Here is a 22,292-nt window from a genome sequence, read left to right on the forward strand (position 1 = left end):
TGACTATCACTGACTCACTCACTCACTCACATGCATTAGGAAACAACCTTAATAGTCAAAAGGTGACAGATTAAACTATGGTGATACAATGATATACCATGTAACCACTGTAAATGATGATGTAGTTGTTTATTTATTACTAATTTGGACATCCATAAAATATAGAATAAAAAGGGCAAGTTAATAAAAACAGTTATATAAATAGAGCATGTGAAAGGAAAGAACATACAAAAAGTTCAAAAGCAATTTATCTCCTAATGGTGAAGTTGTTCATGATTTTATTTTTATCATTTACTATTTTGATTTTATATTTTTCTAAATTATTGCATTTACTTATTTAAATACAATTTAAAAAAGCAAATAACTCCACTTGATAGCTAATATTTACTAAATCCTAAGTGTCAAGTGCTATTTTTTATGCTTTATCTGTGTGCATTCACTTTTAAATCTCATAAAAACATGAACAGTAAGAAGCTCATGCTCGTCCCTGAGTTCAAATTATTGTATTTCCTTTTACTAGCTACCTACACATGCTCATCCCTGGGTTCAAATTATTCTATTTCCTTTTAAAAGCCACCTACACATGGGCATGATACTTAACCAACTGCTCCCTACTTTTCCCACAAGGAAAATGACAGTTAATGATATTTCAAAGAGTTCCTATTAGGATTACACAAGATAATGCAACTTAAAACATTTAATCACAGTGTCTAGCAAATAGTAAAATGTTAAATACTATTATGATGATGGTGATGATGATATGGTGTATACAGAAACTGGAACTACTGGGACTATTTAATAAAAAATAAGTGCTAATGAGTACTCATGAGCAATTCTGGGAATAAACACAGAGGTGGTATTTAAGCCTAATAAGACCAATAAGTATTAGAAGTTAAGGGGAGACAAGACATAGGAGAGGGAAAGTCCAAGGAAGGCTTCCAGAAAGTGACAGCTGAATTAAAACATTTGAGAGCCAGTAACAAGTAACAAGAGTAACGGGAACTGAGGGAGGAAATAAAATCACAAGAGATACAAAAGGGCATATACAAAGTCAAAAAACAGAAGAGACAGGATAAACATTCTGAAGTCTAGAAATGTATATCAACAGCATGAAACAAAGCACAAGAGAGAAATAATAATATCTGCTATATTAGATATGATTGGAAAAATAATGACAAAATCATAATAGGATTCATACAACTTGCTCAGAAATAAATGCTTCCCAAGTCATGAAAAATAATAAAGGATGTCAAACAACAGAATAATGTTTCAGACTTATATTTTAAAAAATTTCAATCTAAAAATCTGTGTAGATATAAAGGGGTTAGTGCTCCAACTCTAGGAAAAGAATATCTGGAGAGAGGGAAATGATAACTCAAGATTGTCTATTACAATACTATTTATAATGGTCTATTAATAACTGTCTCCTCTGAGAAATCATAATTATAAACTAGTAGTTAGAAATGTGTGGGAACAGAATACATGTTGCTTAAATATACTAAAAATATCTAAGCCAAAACTTAATTTGAAGTTCCCCCCAAAATCCTGGAAGCTATAAATGGAAATTTTCTCTGTAAAAGTATACCTCCAATTCAGTCCTTAAAGAATTTCCACAGATGAAATTATAGGCCTTCACAATCAAAAACCACAAGAGTAAACAGAATACTACTACAAGAAAAGTCAGCAGAAAAAAGACAAACTTTGACCTGATTGCAAGATTTCAGATGTTAGGATTACTGGCTGTAATTACTGGATTAAAAAAAAAAAGTATTGATTTTGTTGGTTGCCCAGTGGTTAAGACGCCATGCTTCCAATGTAAGAGACACAGGCTTTATCCCAGATCAGAGAATGAAGATCTCACATGCCATGCAGCACAATCAAAAGATTTTTTTTTAATTAAAAACAAAAAAGGTAAAAGAAATAAGGAAGATATCCAAAAACTAAAACTTATATAGAAATGACATATAAAATTGAAACTAAAAATTCTTTTGGAGTAATAGTGAAGTATGTCATTTTAAACAAACACACCTCCGAAAGGGAATAAAAAATTCAGGATCAAATATTAAGAACATTAAAATCATTAAACTCCTGAAAAAATAATGAAATTAATGGTCCCAAAGTGAAGGCAAAATAGAAACTTGGAGAAGTAACATAAGCACAAAAACTGCTTTTGCCTCAAGGAATTCATAAGTCCTGGAAAAACTGGATTTTGATCTGAAATTATGATGAAGTGAGAAAAAAATATGAAATCTCAAAGACTGTATAAGGTAAGTTCAAGGATTAAACCTTAGTACAATAAGTTCAGTTCAGTTCAGTCGCTCAGTTGTGTCTGACTCTTTACGACCCTGTGGACTGCAGCACGCCAGACTTCCCTGTCCATTACTAAACCCGGAGCCTGCTCAAACTCATGTTCATCAAGTTGGTGACTCCATCCAACCATCTCATCCTCTGTCATCCCCTTCTACTCCTGCATTCAATCTTTCCCAGCATCTGGGTCTCTCCTAATGAGTCAGTTCTTCACATCAGGTGGCCAAAATAATGAGGCTTCAGCATCAGTCCTTCCAATGTATATTCACAACTGATTTCCTTTAGGATTGACTGGTTTGATCTCCCTGCAGTTCAAGGGACTCTCAAGAGTCTTCTCCAACACCACAGTTCAAAAGCATCAATTCTTTGGCATTCAGCTTTCCTTATGGTCCAACTCTCACATCCATACATAACTACTAGAAAAACCATAGCTTTGACTATATGGACCTTTGTGGGCAAAGCAAGGCTCTGTTTTTTAATATGCTCTCTAGGCTGGTCATAGCTTTCTTACAAGGAGCAAGCATCTTTTAATTTCATGGCTACAGTCACCATCTGCAGTGATTTTGGAGCCCCAGAAAATAAAGTCACTGTATCCACTGATTGCCCATCTATCTGCCATGAAGCGATGAGACTAGATGTCATGATATTAGTTTTTTGAATGTTGAGTTTTAAGCCAGCTTTTTCACTCTCCTCTTTCACGTTCATCAAGAGGCTCTTTAGTTCCTCTTCACTTTCTACCATAAGGGTGGTGTCATCTGCATATCTGAGGTTATTGATATTTCTCCCAGCAATCTTGATTACAGCTTGCACTTCATCCAGCCCAGCATTTCACAGGATGTACTCGGCATAGAAGTTGAATAAACAGGATGACAATATAAGCCTTGATGTACTCCTTTCCCAATTTGGAACCAGTCCATTGTTCCACATCCAGTTCTAACTGTTGCTTCTGAACCTGCATACAGATTTCGCAGGAGGCAGGTGAGGTAGTCTGGTATTCCCATCTCTTTAAGATTTTTCCACAGTTTGTTGTGATACAACAGTCAAAGGCTTTAGCACAGTCAATGAAGTAGATGTTTTTCTGGAATTTCATTGCTTTTTCTATGATCCAATGGATGTTGGCAATTTGATCTCTGGCTTCTCTGCCTTTCTAAATCCAGCTTGAACATCTGGAAATTCTTGATTCATGTACTGTTGAAGCCTAGCTTGGAGAACTTTGAGCATTACTTTGCTAGCATGCGAGATGAGTACAATTGTGTGGTAGTTTGAACATTCTTTGGCATTGCCTTTCTTTGGGATTGGAATGAAACCTGACCTTTTCCAGTCCTGTGGCCACTACTTCCAAATTTGCTGGCATTGAGTGCAGCACTTTCACAGCATCATCTTTTAGGATTTGAAATAGCGCAACTGGAATTCTATCACCTCCACTAGCTTTGTTCGTAGTGATGCTTCCTAAGGCCCAGTTGACTTCGCATTCGAGGATGTCTGGCTCTAGGTGAGTGATGACACCATCATGGTTATCTGGGTCATGAAGATCTTTTTTGTATAGTTCTTCTGTATTCTTGCCACCTCTTCTTAATATCTTCTGCTTCTGTTAAGTCTGTACCATTTCTGTCCTTTATTATGCCCATCTTTGCATGAAATGTTCCCTTGGTATCTCTGATTTTCTTGAAGAGATCTCTAGTCTCTCCCATTCTGTTGTTGTCCTCTGTTTCTTTGCACAGATCACTGAGAAAGGCTTTCTTATCTCTCCTTGCTGTTCTCTGGGACTCTGCATTCAAATGGGTATATCTTTCTTTTTCTCCTTTGCCTTTCACTTCTCTTCTTTCCTCAGCTATTTGTAAGGCCTCCTCAGATAGCCGTTTTGCATTGTTTTTCTTGGGATGGTCTTGATCACTGCCTCCTGTACAACATTACGAACCTCTGTCCATATTTCTTCAGATACTCTATCAGATCTAATCCCTTGAATCTGTTTGTCACTTCCACTGTATAATCATAAGGATTTTGATTTAGGTCATACCTGAATGGCCTAGTGGTTTTCCTTACTTATCTTCAATTTAAGTCTGAATTTTTCAATAAGGAGTTCATGATCTGAGCCACAGTCAGCTCCTGGTCTTGTTTTTGCTGACTGTATAGAGTTTCTCCATCTTTGGCTGTAAATATAATCAATCTGACTTTGGTATTGAGCATCTGGTGACGTCCATGTGTAGAGTCATCTCTTGTGTTCACAGAAGAGGGTGTTTGCTATGACCAGTCTGTTCTCTTGGTAAAACTCTGTTAGCCTTTGCCCTGTTTCATTCTGTACTTCAAGGCCAATCTTGCCTGTTACTTCAGGTATCTCGTGACTTCTTGCTTGTGCATTCCAGTCCCCTATGATGAAAAGGATATGTTTTCTGTTTGGTGTTAGTTCTAGAAGGTACTGTAGGTCATCATAGAACCATTCAACTTCTGCTTCTTTGGCATTAGTGACTGGGGCGTAGACTTGGATTACTGTGACAGTGAATGGTTTGCCTTGGAAACGAACAGAGATCACTCTGTCATTTTTGAGACTGCACCCAATACTGCATTTCAGACTCTTCTGTTGACTATGAGAGTTACTCCATTTCTTCTAAGGGATTCTTGCACACAGTGATAGATATAATGGTCATCCAAATTAAATTTGCTCAATCTGGCCCATCTTAGTTTACTGATGCCTAAAATGTTAATGTCCACTCTTGTCATCTCCTGTTTGACCACTTCCAATTTACTTTGATTCATGGACCTACCATTCCAGGTTCCTATATAATATTGTTCTTTACAGCATCGGACTTTATTTCCATCACCAGTCACATCCAACTGGGCATTGTTTTCACTTTGGTTCAGCCTCTTCACTCTTTCTGGAGCTACTTCTCTACTCTTCTCCAGTAGCATATTGGGCGGCAACCAACCTGGGGAGTTAATCTTTCAGTGTCATATCTTTTTGCCTTGTCATAGTTAATGGACTTCTCAAGGCATACTGAATACTGAAGTGGTTTGCCATTTCCTTCTCCAGTGGACCATGTTTTGTCAGAACTCTCCACCATGATCTGTCTGTCTTGGGTAGCCCTACACAGCTTGGCTCATAGCTTCATTGAGTTAGGCAAGACTGTGATCCATATGATTAGTTTGCTTGGTTTTCTGTGATTGTGGTTTTCATTCTGTTTAACCTCTGATGGATAAGGATAAGAGGCTGTGGAAGCTTCCTGATGGGAGCAACTGGTCATGAGGGAATCTGGATCTTGCTCTGATGAGTGGGGCCATGCTCAGTAAATCTTTAACCCAATTTTCTGTTGATAGGTGGGGCTGTGTTCTCTCCCCGTAGTGTGGCCTCAGGCCAAACTATGGTAGGGGTAATGATGACAATGGCGACCTCCTTCAAAAGGACTTACGCCAGCACACTGGCTCCCAGGACTGTTGTAGTCAGTACCCAACTCCACTGCAGGCCACTGTCAACCCACGCCTCTGCCTGAGACTCCTGGAAACTCACAGTCAAGTCTGGCTCAGTCTCCTATGCAGTCACTGCTCCTTTCTCCTGGGTCCTTGTGCACACAAGATTTTGTTTGTGCCTCTAAGAGTCTGTTTCCCCAGTCCTGTGGAAGTTCTATAATCTAATCCCACTGGCCTTCAAATTCCCTGGGGGTTCTCAGTCCTTTTGCCAGATTCCCAGGTTGGGGAATCTTTTATGGGCTCTATAACTTTTCAACAGTTGGAGAACTTCTTTGGTATAATTTTTCTCAAGTTTGTGGGTTATCTGCTTGGTGTCTCTATGGTGGGGCTAATGGCAACCTCCTCCAAGAGAATTTATGCCACACACCATGGCTCCCGGGTCTGCTACATTCAGAGTCCCTGTCCCCACAGCAGGCCACTGCTGACCTGTGCCTCTGCAGGAAACACTCAAACGCTCAGAGGCAGGTCTGGCTCAGTCTCTGTGGGGTCTCTGGGTCCTGGTGCACACAAGGTTTTGTTTGAGGCCTCTGAGAATCTCTGGCAGGTATGGGGTTTGATTTTAAATGCAATTTTGTACAGTAAGCTAGGACAATCATTATATATGGATGAAGCAAAAATAAACAAACCCTCAAGCAAATGTGCTGCACAGGTTTACATCACCTGAGCAGTCCAATTAATCTCAAGCCGTGAAAGTGACTTAAGATGGGTAGAGCCACCATGTACATGGTAAAAGCAAATGAGAATCCTCCAAAGGGGAAGCTAAACTACCTACATACAGGCAGGCCTCATTATACTAATAAGAGAAAGTTTCTCTTGAAAAAAAATTTTCAAGAAAAATAATAAACATGTAGTCAACTATGTATAAAATAGATACTAATGAGAACCTACTGTACAGGACAGGTAACTGTACTCAGTGCTCTCAAGTGGTCTATATAGGAAGGAAATCCAAAAAAGAGGAGATTATGTACACATATGGCTGATTCAACTTGCTCTACAGTGGAAAATAACACAATGCTGTAAAACAACTATACTCCAACATAATTTTTTTTTAATGTAGTCAAAGACAAAAAGGCACCCAATAAAATAAGGCTAAACAAATAAAACAAAATCTGGACTAAAATTTATCAGAAAAAAAGACAAATATTTAGGATAAAGAATTATCAGAAACTATAAATAGCTATTCTTATTATATTTAAAGAATAAAAAGCTTAAATAAAAAACCAAATTACATAAAGTGGAATAGCAGATCTGAAAAATATATACATATATTTTATATCTTATAATAAACATCTAATAATAAACATCTAATAACTAAAACTGAAACAGTTCATAGTGGATGAGAAACAAAAACAGAATTAGTGAATGACAAGATGGGTCAAACGAAATCATCTAGAAAAAGGCACTGAAAGGCAAAACTGTGAAAAGATAGAAAAGAAATTAACAGTCACAGAAGACAGAGAAAATTAGCATGAGTTTTATTCAGATTTCCAAAAGGAGAGGAAACAGAGAATAGAACAAATATAATGTCAGAAGAAAAGCAATAATAAAAGACATTAATTTACAGATTTAAGAAACTATAAAATAAAATTAAGCATATATTATATCATACTGAAAATGCTAAAATATCAAAAACAAAGCAAATCTAAAAAACCGCAAAAGAGGAAAAGGATAACTTATCTTCAAAGGTTCAACAGTTAGTTTGACAAGTGATACAAAGGAAACAAAAGAAAGCAAATACTACCTTTAGTGTGCTAAAACAAAATAGTTTTAATATACACTGCGCCAACCAGAAATATATACCAAACAAAAAAATCCTTTCAGATGAGAACGACAAACAAATGTTCAGACAAATAGGAGAGAGTTCATCACAAACATATTTTCACTAAAGGATATTCTAAGTATTCCTCTTCAAGGCAGAAAGAATAGGACCCAAATTAAAGATCTAAGAATTAAGGGGAAGGATCAAGATCAAAATGATAATAGCAGGAGGACATGAAGCTTACCTCCCCACCAGGAACACATCAAAAATACATCTATATGCAGAATGATACTCACTGAAAACTAAGTGAAAAATGGCATCCATTTTTCTTTTTTATTCTAAAAATGGCATCCTTTTTTTTTTTTTTTTTTCCTAAAAATGGCATCCATTTTTTTCCCTTGTACATCCAAAGCTGTAAGATGGAATCCGGTAGGAAGAGAAGAGAAGCAGTCAGGTCAGGACTTCTGCCCCATGAGGCGACATGGAAGAAGAAGGGAATCTTCCTTGAGAGATGAGCAGTTCAAATCACATTTTGGGTATACAAGCCCTCAGGTCCAAAAGCAGGAAGACAAGTCACCTAAACTGGTTAGAAAACCAGTGAGACTAACAAGGGGGCTGTAAGAAACCTAGATTCAAATCATGAAGACAGGTGCAACATTCGCTTACTCCTAAAACAAGGCAGAGAAAGCAAATTGAAATTGCACTTGACTCTAGCCTGCTTCCCGTAACTTCCACAGTGTGCCATCCAGCCTGAGCCAAGTGACTGCTCAGGCCTTGCTTGCTTTGCAACACAACTCCACACTAGGGAAAGAGTTGCTCTGGCTGAGGACAGTGCTCAGTTGTGAGGGACTATACCAGCCCAGACACAAAACAGCATCTGAATAGGAAAGTGCATCCATTCATTACCAGCACTTACAGTAGCAATGTACCAGAAGTAGTACCAGATTCTAACTACAGCTGACACCACCAGAACCTGCACCCAGACCCACATCAGCCATGCCTGCCAGCTCTGCAGCCTAACTCCAAACTAGGATGAGGGTTGCAAAGGCAGTTTAGACCCAGAACAGTGTCTGAAGAGGCAGGGGCAGCTATTAATGGTACTCACAGAGGCAGTGAATTAAAAGCAGTCCAGACTCTAACTGTAATCAGGGAAGCCATGACCCACACTCAGACCAACATCAAGCACCTGCACTGCCCCCTCTTGCTCCAGAACTGCTCCATATGAGGTAAGGGTGCCAGTGCTGGGAGGGAAGAGAGCACACACCTAGAACGAACAAAGATGGCTCAGACCCAACCCTTAGAGCTTCTGCTTGAGCAACTAGAGACCTGACCCTGCCTCCAACAGGGTTGGCCACTGAGAAAAGAAACCCTGGTTCACACGTGACTGTGGCTCTAGTCCCTCCATTTCCAACCCAACCTCTTAGCAAGGTAATAGTTGCCAAAACACGCTGGGAAAAGACATGATTCATGCTCACATCAGATCCTGTTCACAACATATAAAAATAATAATAAAAGTAGATTTATAATCAGAGATAAAAAGTTAACATTAAAAAAATAGGTTTAACATTAGAAAATAACATTAAAAACAAATCACTAACAAAGGAAAAAATATGACAATCTCAATATATGCCCCCTAAAAAGTATTTTGATTTTTACTGATACTTTTGTGGATACTGAGTCAATATCCATTCATTATAAAACTCCTTGATATATTAGAAATAGACAAAATTCTCTTCCAGAAAGCAAGGATCCAATAATGAGCAACTGCATTCCCAATAACTAGCTTTGTGCCTGGCATAGAACAGAAAGGAGGTTAATAAAAGTTGAATGGATAAATTAATGAGCAATGATTTGAAAGTGCTAATATATATCCAAAAGAAAGTTTCCAACTGCCTTCTAACTCCATTATACATGTACTGTAGGACAATGTAGAGCTGACATTCAGAAGCATAGCAAGGAAGCAGAGACCTCAAATTTGTTAAGCCAGAAAGTAAAGAAAATTTGCATAAATATGGTGAGGAAGAAAAAAAGTTTATATGCTATGTATGAAGAACAAGGGTTTCCAAGTCAAAGTTTGGAAAGGAGAGGAACAACGGAAGTTAAGACAAGGAGAAAACCCAACAATGATAAGAGAATGAAAAAAAGGAATGGGTTTAATCATGGATGACTGATATCTAGCCTCATGAAAAAGATCCAAACCCCCTCCAACAGAATTCTATTTAAAAGTATAGTACTCTTAATAAACAGAGAAAAAGAGTCAAAATTTTCTCCCCTTAAATTTTTTTCTTAAAATCTCTGATCACTGATACTCTTTAGCAGACAAATATTGGCAAGTGACAAAAATTAGGTAACAACAAGAAAATATTATTATTTTCTTGTAAAATTATCTCCTTATTGCCAAATTCAGACTTAAATTGAAGATAAGTAAGGAAAACCACTAGGCCATTCAGGTATGACCTAAATCAAAATCCTTATGATTATACAGTGGAAGTGACAAACAGATTCAAGGGATTAGATCTGATAGAGTATCTGAAGAAATATGGACAGAGGTTCGTAATGTTGTACAGGAGGCAGTGATCAAGACCATCCCAAGAAAAACAATGCAAAACGGCTATCTGAGGAGGCCTTACAAATAGCTGAGGAAAGAAGAGAAGTGAAAGGCAAAGGAGAAAAAGAAAGATATACCCATTTGAATGCAGAGTCCCAAAGAACAGCAAGGAGAGATAAGAAAGCCTTTCTCAGTGATCTGTGCAAAGAAACAGAGAACAACAGAATGGGAGAGACTAGAGATCTCTTCAAGAAAATCAGAGATACCAAGGGAACATTTCATGCAAAGATGGGCATAATAAAGGACAGAAATGGTACAGACTTAACAGAAGCAGAAGATATTAAGAAGAGGTGGCAAGAATACAGAAGAACTATACAAAAAAGATCTTCATGACCCAGATAACCATGATGGTGTCATCACTCACCTAGAGCCAGACATCCTCGAATGCGAAGTCAACTGGGCCTTAGGAAGCATCACTACGAACAAAGCTAGTGGAGGTGATAGAATTCCAGTTGCGCTATTTCAAATCCTAAAAGATGATGCTGTGAAAGTGCTGCACTCAATATGCCAGCAAATTTGGAAGACTCAGTAGTGGCCACAGGACTGGAAAAGGCCAGGTTTCATTCCAATCCCAAAGAAAGGCAATGCCAAAGAATGTTCAAACTACCACACAATTGTACTCATCTCGCATGCTAGCAAAGTAATGCTCAAAGTTCTCCAAGCCAGACTTCAACCGTATGTGAGTCATGAACTTCCAGATGTATAAGCTGGATTTAGAAAAGCCAGAGAAGCCAGAGATCAAATTGCCAACATCCACTGGATCACAGAAAAAGCAAGAAAGTTCCAGAAAAACATCTATTTCTGCTTTATTGACTACACAAAAGCCCTTGACTGTTGGATCACAACAAACTGTGGAAAAATCTTAAAGAGATGAATACCAGACTACCTCACCTGCCTTCTGAGAAATCTGTATGCAGCTTCAGAAGCAATAGTTAGAACTGGACATGGAACAACAGACTGGTTCCAAATCAGGAAAGGAGTACATCAAGGCTGTACATTGTCACCCTGCTTATTTAACTTATATCCAGCATACATCATGTGAAATGCCAGGCTGGATGAAGCACAAGCTGGAATCAAGATTGCCAGGAGAAATATCAATAACCTCAGATATGCAGACAACACCACCCTGATGGTAGAAAGTGAAGAGGAACTAAAGACCCTCTTGATGAATGTGAAAGAGGAGAGTGAAAAAGTTGGCTTAAAACTCAATATTCAGAAAACTAAGATCAGGGAATCCGGTCCCATCACTTCATGGCAAACAGATGGGGAAACAATAAAAACAGCGACAGACTTTATTTTCTGGGGCTCCAAAATCACTGCAGATGGTGACTGCAGCCATGAGATTAAAAGATGTTTGCTCCCTGGAAGAAAAGCTATGATCAACCTAGACAGCATATTAAAAATCAGAGACATTACTTTGCCAACAAAGGTCTGTCTAGTCAAAGCTATCATTTTTCCAGTAGTCATGTATGGACGACAGGAGAGTTAGACTAAAGAAAGCTAAGCGCCAAAGAACTAATGTTTCTGAACGGCGGTGTTGGAGAAAAAGCTTGAGAATCCCTTGGACTGCAAGGAGATCAAACCAATCAATCCTAAAGGAAATCAATCCTGAATATTCACTGGAAGGACTGATGCTGAAGCTAAAGCTCCAATACTTTGGCCACCTGACGTGAAGAACTGACTCATTGGAAAAGACCTTGATGCTGGGAAAGACTGAAGGTGGGAGGAGAAGGGGACAACAAAGGATGAGATAATTGGATGACATCACCAACTCAATGGACATGAGTTTGAGCAAGCTCTGGCAGTTGGTGATGGACAGGAAAGCCTGGCATGCTGCAGTCAACAGGGTCGCAAAGAGTCAAACACAACTGAGCAACTGAACTAAAGGAAATACTAAAAATAAAAATTAACTGACCATAATTAATTTAAATGGATAGTTCCAGGGAGAATGAAGTAGTTAGTAACAGACCAACCCTCATGCTGAAAATAACTAGTATATACAGAAACAAATCTAAACAAAAAGGACTAAAGAGGCTAAGATTCCTAACAGATATGTCCTAATAAGTGAACTGACAAAATTTAGCTGACATCTACTGATTCTAGGCATGAGCAAGAGGCCTAAATGCTGGCTTGGTCCCAACAGAGGGCTGTTGCCAGGGGATTAAAATAGACAGCATATATGTGACAACCTAGAGGGGTGGGATGGAATGGGAGGTGGGAGGGAGGTTCAAGAGAAAGGGGATATACCTATGGTTGATTCATGTTAATATATCACAGAAACCAACACAATATTGTAAAGCAATTATCCTCCAATTAAAAACAAATAAATTTTAAAAAACAGCACAGTTTTATGGGTCTCAAAGAGCTGAATAAGCAAAATTGAAGACTCAAAAAAAACCTCATAAACTTGACTATTTCCCTTCATTCAGCTCAGCCGCTAATTGGATATGAAGAAAGCTGAGCACCGAAGAAATGATGCTTTTGAACTGTGGTATTGGAGAAGACTCTTGAGAGTCCCTTGGACTGCAAGGAGATCCAACCAATCCATCCTAAAGGAGATCAGTCCTGGGTGTTCATTGGAAGGACTGATGCTGAAGCTGAAACTCCAACACTTTGGCCACTTCATGCGAAGAGCTGACTCATTGGAAAAGACCCTGATGCTAGGAGGGATTGAGGGCAGGAGGAGAAGGGGAAGACAGAGGATGAGGTGGCTGGATGGCATCACTGACTGGATGGACATGAGTTCGAGTAAACTCCGGGAGTTGGTGATGGACAGGGAAGCCTGGTATGCTGCAATTCATGGGGTCACAAAGAGTCGGACATGACTGAACAACTGAACTGAACTGAATCATCCCAATTTTTCCCTAGCACACAGAAGAGAACATCAGCCAGCATCTGTAACTTTTCATATAACAATGTATGGAATTCAATCAAAAAATTACTGAACACATCAAAAGATAAGGACAAATGACTAAAAAGTAAGATTAAAAAGGAATAGAAAGTAAAACGGAGGTCACAAAGGGCTGAGGGGAGGAGGAAATGAGAAGTTACTGCTTAATGGATACAGCACTTTTGCAAGATGAAGAGTTCTGGAGATAAATACTATTGATGACTGCCTAACAATGTGAATGTATCTGTGCCACTGAGCCATACACTTAAAAATTATTAAGATAGTAAATTTTATGTTATATGTATTTTACCGTATTTTTAAAAAAGAAACAGATCAAAAGGTGAGCCAGATGTTGAAGTAAAAAGAGAAGAACTATAAAATATCAGTGACTAATATATTTTAAAAGGATGAAATGTCACTTTTAAAAGAGGAGAAGCTAACCAGAGAAATGGAATCTTTAGAAGAATAATTAAATGGAAATTTTAGAAGGAAGAAATATGATTAAAGTTAAGAATTCAATAAATGAGTTTAAAAGCAATTAGACACAGTAGAAGGCAGGGTTAGATAACAGGTCAATAGAAGATATCTAAGCTGAAATAAAGAGAAAAACAAGTGGAAGACAGATAAATAGATAGATAAATGGGAAACAATGAAAAGTAACTTAAATGAATATATTTCAGGGGCTATTAGTGTGCAGAATCATACAGTGTTATTTATTACCATTAAATTGTTTCCAGTTTATATGATAAGATTAAATATTCATTCATCTTAACACCTATTAAAATTCTATTATATATATACATATATAGCAACATGTTGGGCACTAGAGTTACAAAGATATTTAGTAAGACACACTGCCCTCAAGACACTCAAGGTCACAGGAGACATACGAGTAATGCTTAAGCCACTCTTAACAATAAAGAGTTCAGTAGAATTTAGCCAATAGATTTGGAGAGGAGGTAGAAGGTTCATTTTGGTTAGTAGAAGTAGTCAAAAGCTGGTGAGAGAGGGAGAACATAAAATGTAAAAGAAGTTAAACCATTTCAGTATCTAGAGTACAGGACATAGTAATGACAGTAAGGTAAAATGTGCAGGCATAGGTTAACAGGAACTAAATAATTCTATGCAGTGTTTTTAAGAGAAAAGTGAAAATATGCCACAAGATCTCCATGATGTTCTGAAAGGAGCACAGTATTTCACAAAGTACACATCTTTCAAGTGCCTTACTACTTGAACAAGTTTGAAAAATACTCAATAAAAAGATAGTCTAAAATATTACATGACACTAAAGATCCTTCATAATCTGATCCATTTTTTCCAGTCTAATCTATCTGAGTTCTTTAAGATATAGACTTAAAGATATATACTAATATTTATCCTAGTATACTAATATATAGTAATCAGTGCTTCAAATAAACCCTAATTTTCACACTTTCAAGACTTGCACAAGCCATTTCTCTGCCTACACTCCCTCCTCCAATTCACTGTCTAGGGAACTTTTAATCATATATGGTCTACTTACCCTGGAGAAGGAAATGGTAACCCACTCCAGTACTCTTGCCTGGAGAATCCCATGGACGGAGGAGCCTGGTAGGCTACAGTCCATGGGGTCACAAAGAGTCGGACAAGACTGAGCAACTTCACTTTCTTTCTTTTAGTAGTTGATGCATGAACCTTAGTTGCCCTGAGGCATGTGGAACCTTCCTGCATCAGGGATCAAGCCCATGTCCCCTGAATTGACAAGTGGATTCTTAACCACTGGATCACCAGGGAAGTTCTGAACTGTCTTATTGAGGCTTTAATATTTATTGGTTTAATGTTTTGGCATACCTGACAGCATTCATTGCCTAGTGGCTCAGACGGTAAAGCATCTGCCTGCAATGAGGGAGACCTGGGTTCGATCCCCCTGGGTCGGGAAGATCCCCTAGAGAAGGAAATGGCAACTCACTCCAGTACTCTTGCCTGGAAAATTCCATGGATTGGAGGAGCCTGGTAGGTGACAGTCCATGGGATCACAAAGAGTCAGATATGACTGAGCAACTTCAGTCATTCATGGTCTACTTCAACAAACAACTTTTCCTTAATGCCTTTCCAAATGCCTTGCTCCAAGAATAATTAATAATTGTCTTCATAGTGCTCCTAGAGTATTCATTTATTTACAAAATATTTGAATACCTAATATATATTAGCCACTGTTTTATGCACTTGGAACACATCAATGAACAAAAAAAGACAAAGATCCCTGTTTTCATAGAGCACCTTATTGAAACTTGAAGAAAATGAGACTATGGAAAGGGAAAAGAGGAGCACATCTTCTTTGAAAAAGCTTCCTAAGTGACTGTTATTCCCTCCTCCAACTTTTCAACCTGGGTGGAGAATTACAGCATTAAAAACCATTACAACAAAACCGTGTTAGTCACTCAGTTGTGTCCAACTCTTTGTGACCTCATGGACTGTATCCTGCGAGGCTCCTCTGTCCATGGGATTTCCCAGGCAAGAATACTAGTGTGTGTGCAGTGTATGCATGCTCAGTCGTATCTGATTCTTAGAAGCCCCATGGATTGTAACCCACCTGGCTCCTCTGTCCATGAGATTTTCCAGACAAGAATACTGGAGTGTGTATCCATTCCTTTCTCCAGGGTATCTTCCCAACCCTGGGATTGAACCCGGGTCTCCAGCATTGCAGGCAGATTCTTTTAACTGTTTGAGCCACCAGGGAAGCCCAAAACATTACAACAAAACTGTTTCATTACAATAAAACTGTAATGAAAGCTAAAATTTTAAACATAACAAGAGGAATACATAAGACATTATCATATTTTCTTATATAAATTCTTACTTGTCTTTTCCTCCAATTGATTAATTTTATTTCTGGACTCTTCTAGCAAAAATGTTAACTCTTTCATTTTATTTTCTTTCTCAGTACTCTGGTTCAATAGTAGTGATACCTAAAGTGAAATATTTAAATAATACATTATAGATACAAAAAATTAAATATGATACTTTAGCACTGATCATCATCTATGATTATTTTATGCACTTCCTTATATATGCTTTTCATCAGTCTGTGCCTGGCATTCATTTGAATGAAGGAATGAGCAAACTAATACAACATACTTAATATTATAATAAGCATTTTAAGTTATCACATAGAAGATTATATACTAGAATCTACTGGTTCATTTATTCTATAAATATTATTGAGCACCTACTCTGTTCCAGGAACCATAATAGGCACTGAATATACAGACATGATGGAACTCATCTAAGAAACTCATAGCCTAGACCAGGTGACAAACAACTAAACTTGAATATTATTATAGAACAAAAATCTTACAGGAATTAGAAAAAAATCTAAATCAGTCTTGGGGGATGTAATCAAAAATTAATCCTTCTCAAAGAATTGAACTGAATCTTGATAGACAAGTATTTAGTCTTGTCTTAAGTATTCAGGCTAGCAGGAGGAAATGAGCATTCTAGACTTGTGTAAGAACACAAAGGATCAAAAGATCATCCTTCTATTCAGAGAGTTGAAATGTTTAGATGGCTAGAATACAGAGTGCATGTAAAGGAAAGGTGAAAGATAAACTTATAGACAGAAGACTCACAGATTCAAGATGGCAGAAAGACCTCTCTACCCTATTTTCATCTTTTAACCACCCAAAAAATAACCAGAAAAACAACAAAGATGGACTCTTATGGTTTCATGGAAGATGAAGTTTTTTGCCTATTTTTTTGCCTATTCCATCTTTGCAAGAGACACCAGTGCCGGGAGCCGTTATGGGAGGTCCCGCCCGTGACGAGGTCATGAAGAAAATACCGGGCAGGCAAGGCCGTCCGGGACCCCACCCATGACGAGGTCACGAGGAAAAAACCTGACAGGCAAGGCCGTCTAGGATAAGGGACCCTCTAGGTTGGTCTCAGCCTCTACCCCACCCTGTATCTGCCCCCCTTTTCTGCTGTTGTTCTTGCTTGCCCTGTTGCAGATTCTTGTGTTGCCTGCCGAGAGCTCTCCTGCTCCTCTTTCACTGAATGAGGACCAACTTAAAACCCTAATTAATAAATCTTCTGGATGCTGGTACCCTATGAAAGGGCCAGAGATGAAGGAAATGCTTCCATTCAAACATTTTGCTGGCATTCTGGCTTGTTTGATAAATGTGTGATCTCATTGCACAAAATGCTCTTGATTGTTCTAAACATCCGAAGCACAGTACGCTAACAAAAGAAACTATTAAGCATAGGCCCCTTCACGGGGTGAGAAAAGCTCCACAAATATGATAGCCACAAATGTGCCTAACAGAAAATACTTTAGATAGAGATTAGCTGCCGACTTCTTGCCTTGCAGGTAGTTAACTTTTAGACTAAGAGCCTGTTTTGTGCCATATCTCCTGTTTCTGCAGTCCTTCGCATTTTGTAATCCTATCTAGTTCCATAGAGATGACGCTTATTAGAAAGAAAATAGATTAATTATAAGAAAAACAGGGTTGGCTACTGAGGTTGCTTAAGTCACACCAGGTGCAAGCCATAAAATGTTAGCAGGCCTGAAGGCCAAATGATAAGACTCTTGTGAACAAAAAAGTATGTGGGTGACATCCAGTTTCTGTTGAAGATCAAGTTGTTGTAATGTTTTGAGATGACCTGTGTGTAAGCAATATGCACTTCCCCCCAAAAGATGTTGTTAAGGGTATAAAGGGGCCGAACAAAAATAAACTTCAGACTTAGCCCCGAGCTTTGTCTCACTCTCTCTCTCATTCGCTGACGCCGTTCATCCTGAGGGTTCCCCTGGATCCTGCTGGGGCAGGACCCCGGCACACCAGCATGATCAAATTGGAGGAAAAAAAAAAGAATCTCTAAACCTGAGTATTCCAGGCACAGGAAAGGTTGGAGACAAAAAATATAACTAAGAAGTCAACATATGGAATGATGAGACTCAGCGTCCTGCTAACCCAGCCCTGAAATGCTATCAGCAAAGTTTACATTCCCAGGCAAGGAATTCGGAGATTAATAGGAAAAAAAAAAAAAAAGTCTTGCAAATAACAACACTTAGAACTTCCAGATATACAACCAGGATTTAGAAAAGGCAGAGAAACCAGAGAGCAAATTGTCAATATTCACTGGATCGTGAAGAACCCAAAGAAATTCCAGAAAGACATCTGCTTCATTAACTATGCAAAAGCCTTTACTGTATGGATCACAACAAATTATGGAAAATTCCTAAAGAGATGGGAATACCAGACCATCTTACCTGCCTCCTGAGAAACCTGTATGCAGGTCAAGAAGCAACAGTTAGAACCAGACATGGAACAACAGAATGATATCAAACAGGAAAAGGGGTGTGTCAAGGCTATATATTGTTACCCTATTATTTAACTTATATGCAGAGTGTGAAGTGTGAAGTCGCTCACTCGTGTCCAACTCATTGCGACCCCATGGACTGTAGCCCATCAGGCTCCTCTGTCCATGGGATTCTCCAGGCAAGAATACTGGAGTGGGTTGCCATTTCCTTCTCCAGGGGATCTTCCCAATCCAGGGATCGAACCCAGGTCTCCCACAGTGCAGGCAGACGCTTTATCCTCTGAGCCACAAGGGAAGCCCCTATATGCAGAGTACATCACGCGAAATGCAAGGGAGAATGAATCACAAGCTGGAATCAGGGTTGCCGGGAAAAATATCAATAACCCAGATATGGAAATGATACCACTCTAATGGTAGAAAGTGAAGAGGAACTAAAGAGCCTCTAGATGAGGGTGAAAGAGGAAAGTGAAAAGGCTGGCTTGAAATTCAACATGAAAAAAAACTAAGATCATGGCATCCAGTTCCATCACTTCATGGCAAACAAATGGGGAAAAAGCGGAAACAGTGACAGATTTTATTTTCTTGGGCTCCAAAATCACTGCTGATGGACTGCAGCAACAAAACTACAAGATGCTTGTTCCTTGGAGGAAAAGCTATGACAAACCTAGACAGTGTATTCAAAAGCAGAGAAGTCACTTTGCCAACAAAGATCTGTATAAGCAAAGCTATGGTTTTTCCAGTAGTCATGTATGGATGTGAGAGTTGGACCATAAAGAAGGCCAACTGTTGAAAAATTGATGCTTTCTAACTGTGGTGGTGGAGAGGACTCTTCAGAGTCTCCTGGACAGCAAGGAGATCAAACCAGTCAATCTTAAAGGAAATCAACTCTGAATATTGTCTGGAAGGACTGATGCTGAAGCTGAAACTCTAACACTTTGGCCACCTGATGTGAAGAGCCAACTCACTGGAAATACAGGAAAGATGGAGAACAGGAAGAAAAGGGGGCAACAGTGAATGATATGGTTGGATGGCACCACCAACTCAAAGGACTTGAGTTTGAGCAAACTCTGGGAGAGAGTAAAGGGCAGGAAAGCTTGGCATGCTGTAGTCCATGGGGTTGCAAAGAGTCATACACAACAAAGCAACTAAACAACAAACACAAAGTCCCCAGCAAAACACTAGTTGGCCACAGCATCATTTTTACAAATAACACTCAAGATCTGAAAGTTCAGCTCATGTACTCAGGATTCCAACAAGCTTCTGAGCACTTTATTGTATTTTTGTGTTCTGTATAATAAGCACATTTTTCACTTTTAAGAATACCTCCTTCTTCCAGAAATCTGATTTTTAAAATATGGTTAAAATACAGAAAAAAAAGCTAACTCTTTTAAAAGATCAAAGGATAATACATAAATTAGAATTCTATTATTTAGCCAGTACTTACAGAAAACTCTAAGAATCCTCTTTGTACTTTCAATTAATATTTGCCACTATTGTTTAAGTATATATCCTTGTTATCTATAATTACAAGGTATTTGTGCCAAGTCAGATAAAAACTCAGGAAAAAAATAGGGAGAAGTAGAGAGATGACAGTCAAAATAACTATATTACCCAAAGATCCCTTTCTATATCTCATTTTCCATTCTGGATTCAGAAAGCTTGAAACTGTTAAAGTTGGCATAATCATCATCTAAAATCAACATTCTTGTGACTCTAAAAGAATATAAACTCACCATTTTCAAGTTTCCCACTATGTGACATTAATAGAAAGAAGCAAAAGAATGTTTTAGTTCACCTTCATTGGTGTCATGAATCGTATATTTCAAAATAAACTGCAAAATGTGGGTTGCATGATCATGATCATATTTATATTTTATGAAGTTTCTGTCTGAACAAAAGTTCTCACAAAATAATATGTTTTTACAGACTGTCCTAATACCCACTAATATAAATATTGTAGAAGATCCACTGATTTTTTAAAAAGGTATAGCATTCCGTATGTGCAAATTTGAGTCAATGGAAATTAAGGCATATGGAAAATATATTTAAATACACATAATATTAAAATTCAGAGCTTTATCAAAAGACAGCAAATAAAAATTTCTCTTGAAATTTTAAGTATCTCATTTATCAGTAAATATAAAGGATACAGAAAATAGATTTGTAAAAAATACCTGCTTCTCCTTATCATTTACTTCCTTCTTGTACTCTTCTTCCAGGTGTTGGATTTTTTCATAATCTTCCTTTACTTTGAAAGTTAAACAAATATACTTTAATATAACTGTATCACAAACAAAATTTTAAGTTTCTGATATTTTATTTCACTTCCTTATTTATCTAGATATTAAATTCCAAAGGTTTCTGAAAAGATGAAACTGCTATCTTCTTGCTGCTAAACCTGTTTAGTAAATTTAACAATATCTAAATTACAATAACTTTCTAAATTCTATAATTTTTATAACAGTATATATATAAAAAGTTTTTTTATAATACACTAGTCTGAAATAACAGATTTTAAAAATATATCTATTATTATTTTAACATGCAACTTGACCAAGAAGTGTAAAAATAAGACCAAATCACACTTCCAAAAACTTAAGTACAAACCATAATTTGATTTCAGGGAAAATGTAGCTTTTGAGGCAAACAAGGTATTTTTAACATATACCAATCCTCTGCCACATTCCACAAGATTTTGAGGGGCTTATAAAACCATATACAGTATAAAAGTTTTCAATAGTTTAGGCATCAAGCTGAAGGTATGAAAACATTAACAGAATCTACTGAAAATATAAATAGCAGAAGAGTAATATTAAAAAAAAAAAAAAAAAAGATTCCTACACTTAAAACGCATTTCCAGTCTGGAACTCTCAGCTTGCACACGAAGTTCCTCAAAAGCTATTATCATTTTCTGAAATACATTTAAGTTTTAAGAATCATACTAAGACTTTTTATTTTATTTTCATACTAAGACTTTTTAAATAGCTTTCTTCAAGCAATGAAAATAATAAATTTGTATCAAGTGATCGTTACATTTAAAACTACACAAAATTGAATAATTAAAATTCTGTAACTTTTAATAATTAAACAATTTACTAAAATTTACTGAGAGTGCCTGTTATGGTAGTTTCCCAGATGCTTAAAGGCACTGGAGACAGGTTAAATAATACCAAAGAGCAGCAAAACAATTATTAGTACTCTAGTCATTTACTTAATAGCCCATATCAAAATCTATAGTTTTCAATTGATTTTTGCTTACAATCTACTAGAGTATAACCTCTGTGAGGTCTCTCCCCATAAGAGTTCAAATTATACTTCTTACCTGTCAGTATGAGTTCATTCAACATTCAACAAATCCTGATTTGTAAAACTGGATAAATTCATTTATTCATTTAATAAATAGTTACTGTCAATTATGTTCCAGACACTGTTTTAGGCACTTAGGATATAAAACAAAGTCCTTATCCTTTCATTTCAGTATAAGAAAGAAGACATACCAACACAAATACACACACACACACACGTGCATGCGTGTACATCAAATAAATATCATGTAGTTTTAAGTGCTCTTCAGGAAAGTTAAGACAAGGTGAGGAGAGAAGACGACTTAGTAGAAAGATATTTTAGGTGAAATAGTAAGGAGGGTAATAAAAAAGCAGAATTAAGCATATACATTTACACAAGATCTTGGATACGAAAGTTCTAGATAGAACAAATTCAAAGAAGCAAAATCAGAAAGAGCTTAGCAAGTCTGAGAAACAAAAAAGAAAGAAAGAATTACAGCACAGAAGCAAACTGAAGAATGATAGAGGATGGGATTAAAAAAAAAATAAACAGGCACCAGACACAGATTAATAATACTTGGTATGTTTTTCAAATGAATGGTTATGTGTCAAAATGTGCTAGCCTCTGACACAGAGTTAACATTTAATAAATGAAGTTAAGTGGTCTTACTAACATGTAAATTAAAA

General features: G+C 37.4%; 1 protein-coding gene across 2 annotated transcripts in view; it reads right to left on the reverse strand.

Moving 5' to 3' along the window:
* Positions 1-22,292, reverse strand: part of SYCP1 (synaptonemal complex protein 1) — a 135,665-nt gene that overhangs the window by 95,259 nt on the left and 18,114 nt on the right. For both annotated transcript variants that reach the window (XM_065927227.1, XM_065927220.1), the window contains exons 9-11: positions 21,163-21,232; positions 20,496-20,569; positions 15,866-15,974 (exon numbers count right to left, since the gene is read on the reverse strand). In XM_065927227.1, the coding sequence (XP_065783299.1) occupies positions 15,866-15,974; positions 20,496-20,569; positions 21,163-21,232 (253 nt within the window). The remainder of the gene's footprint in view (positions 1-15,865; positions 15,975-20,495; positions 20,570-21,162; positions 21,233-22,292) is intronic.

The sequence above is a fragment of the Muntiacus reevesi genome, chromosome 1, assembly GCF_963930625.1.
Source record: "Muntiacus reevesi chromosome 1, mMunRee1.1, whole genome shotgun sequence".
NCBI lineage: Eukaryota > Metazoa > Chordata > Mammalia > Artiodactyla > Cervidae > Muntiacus > Muntiacus reevesi.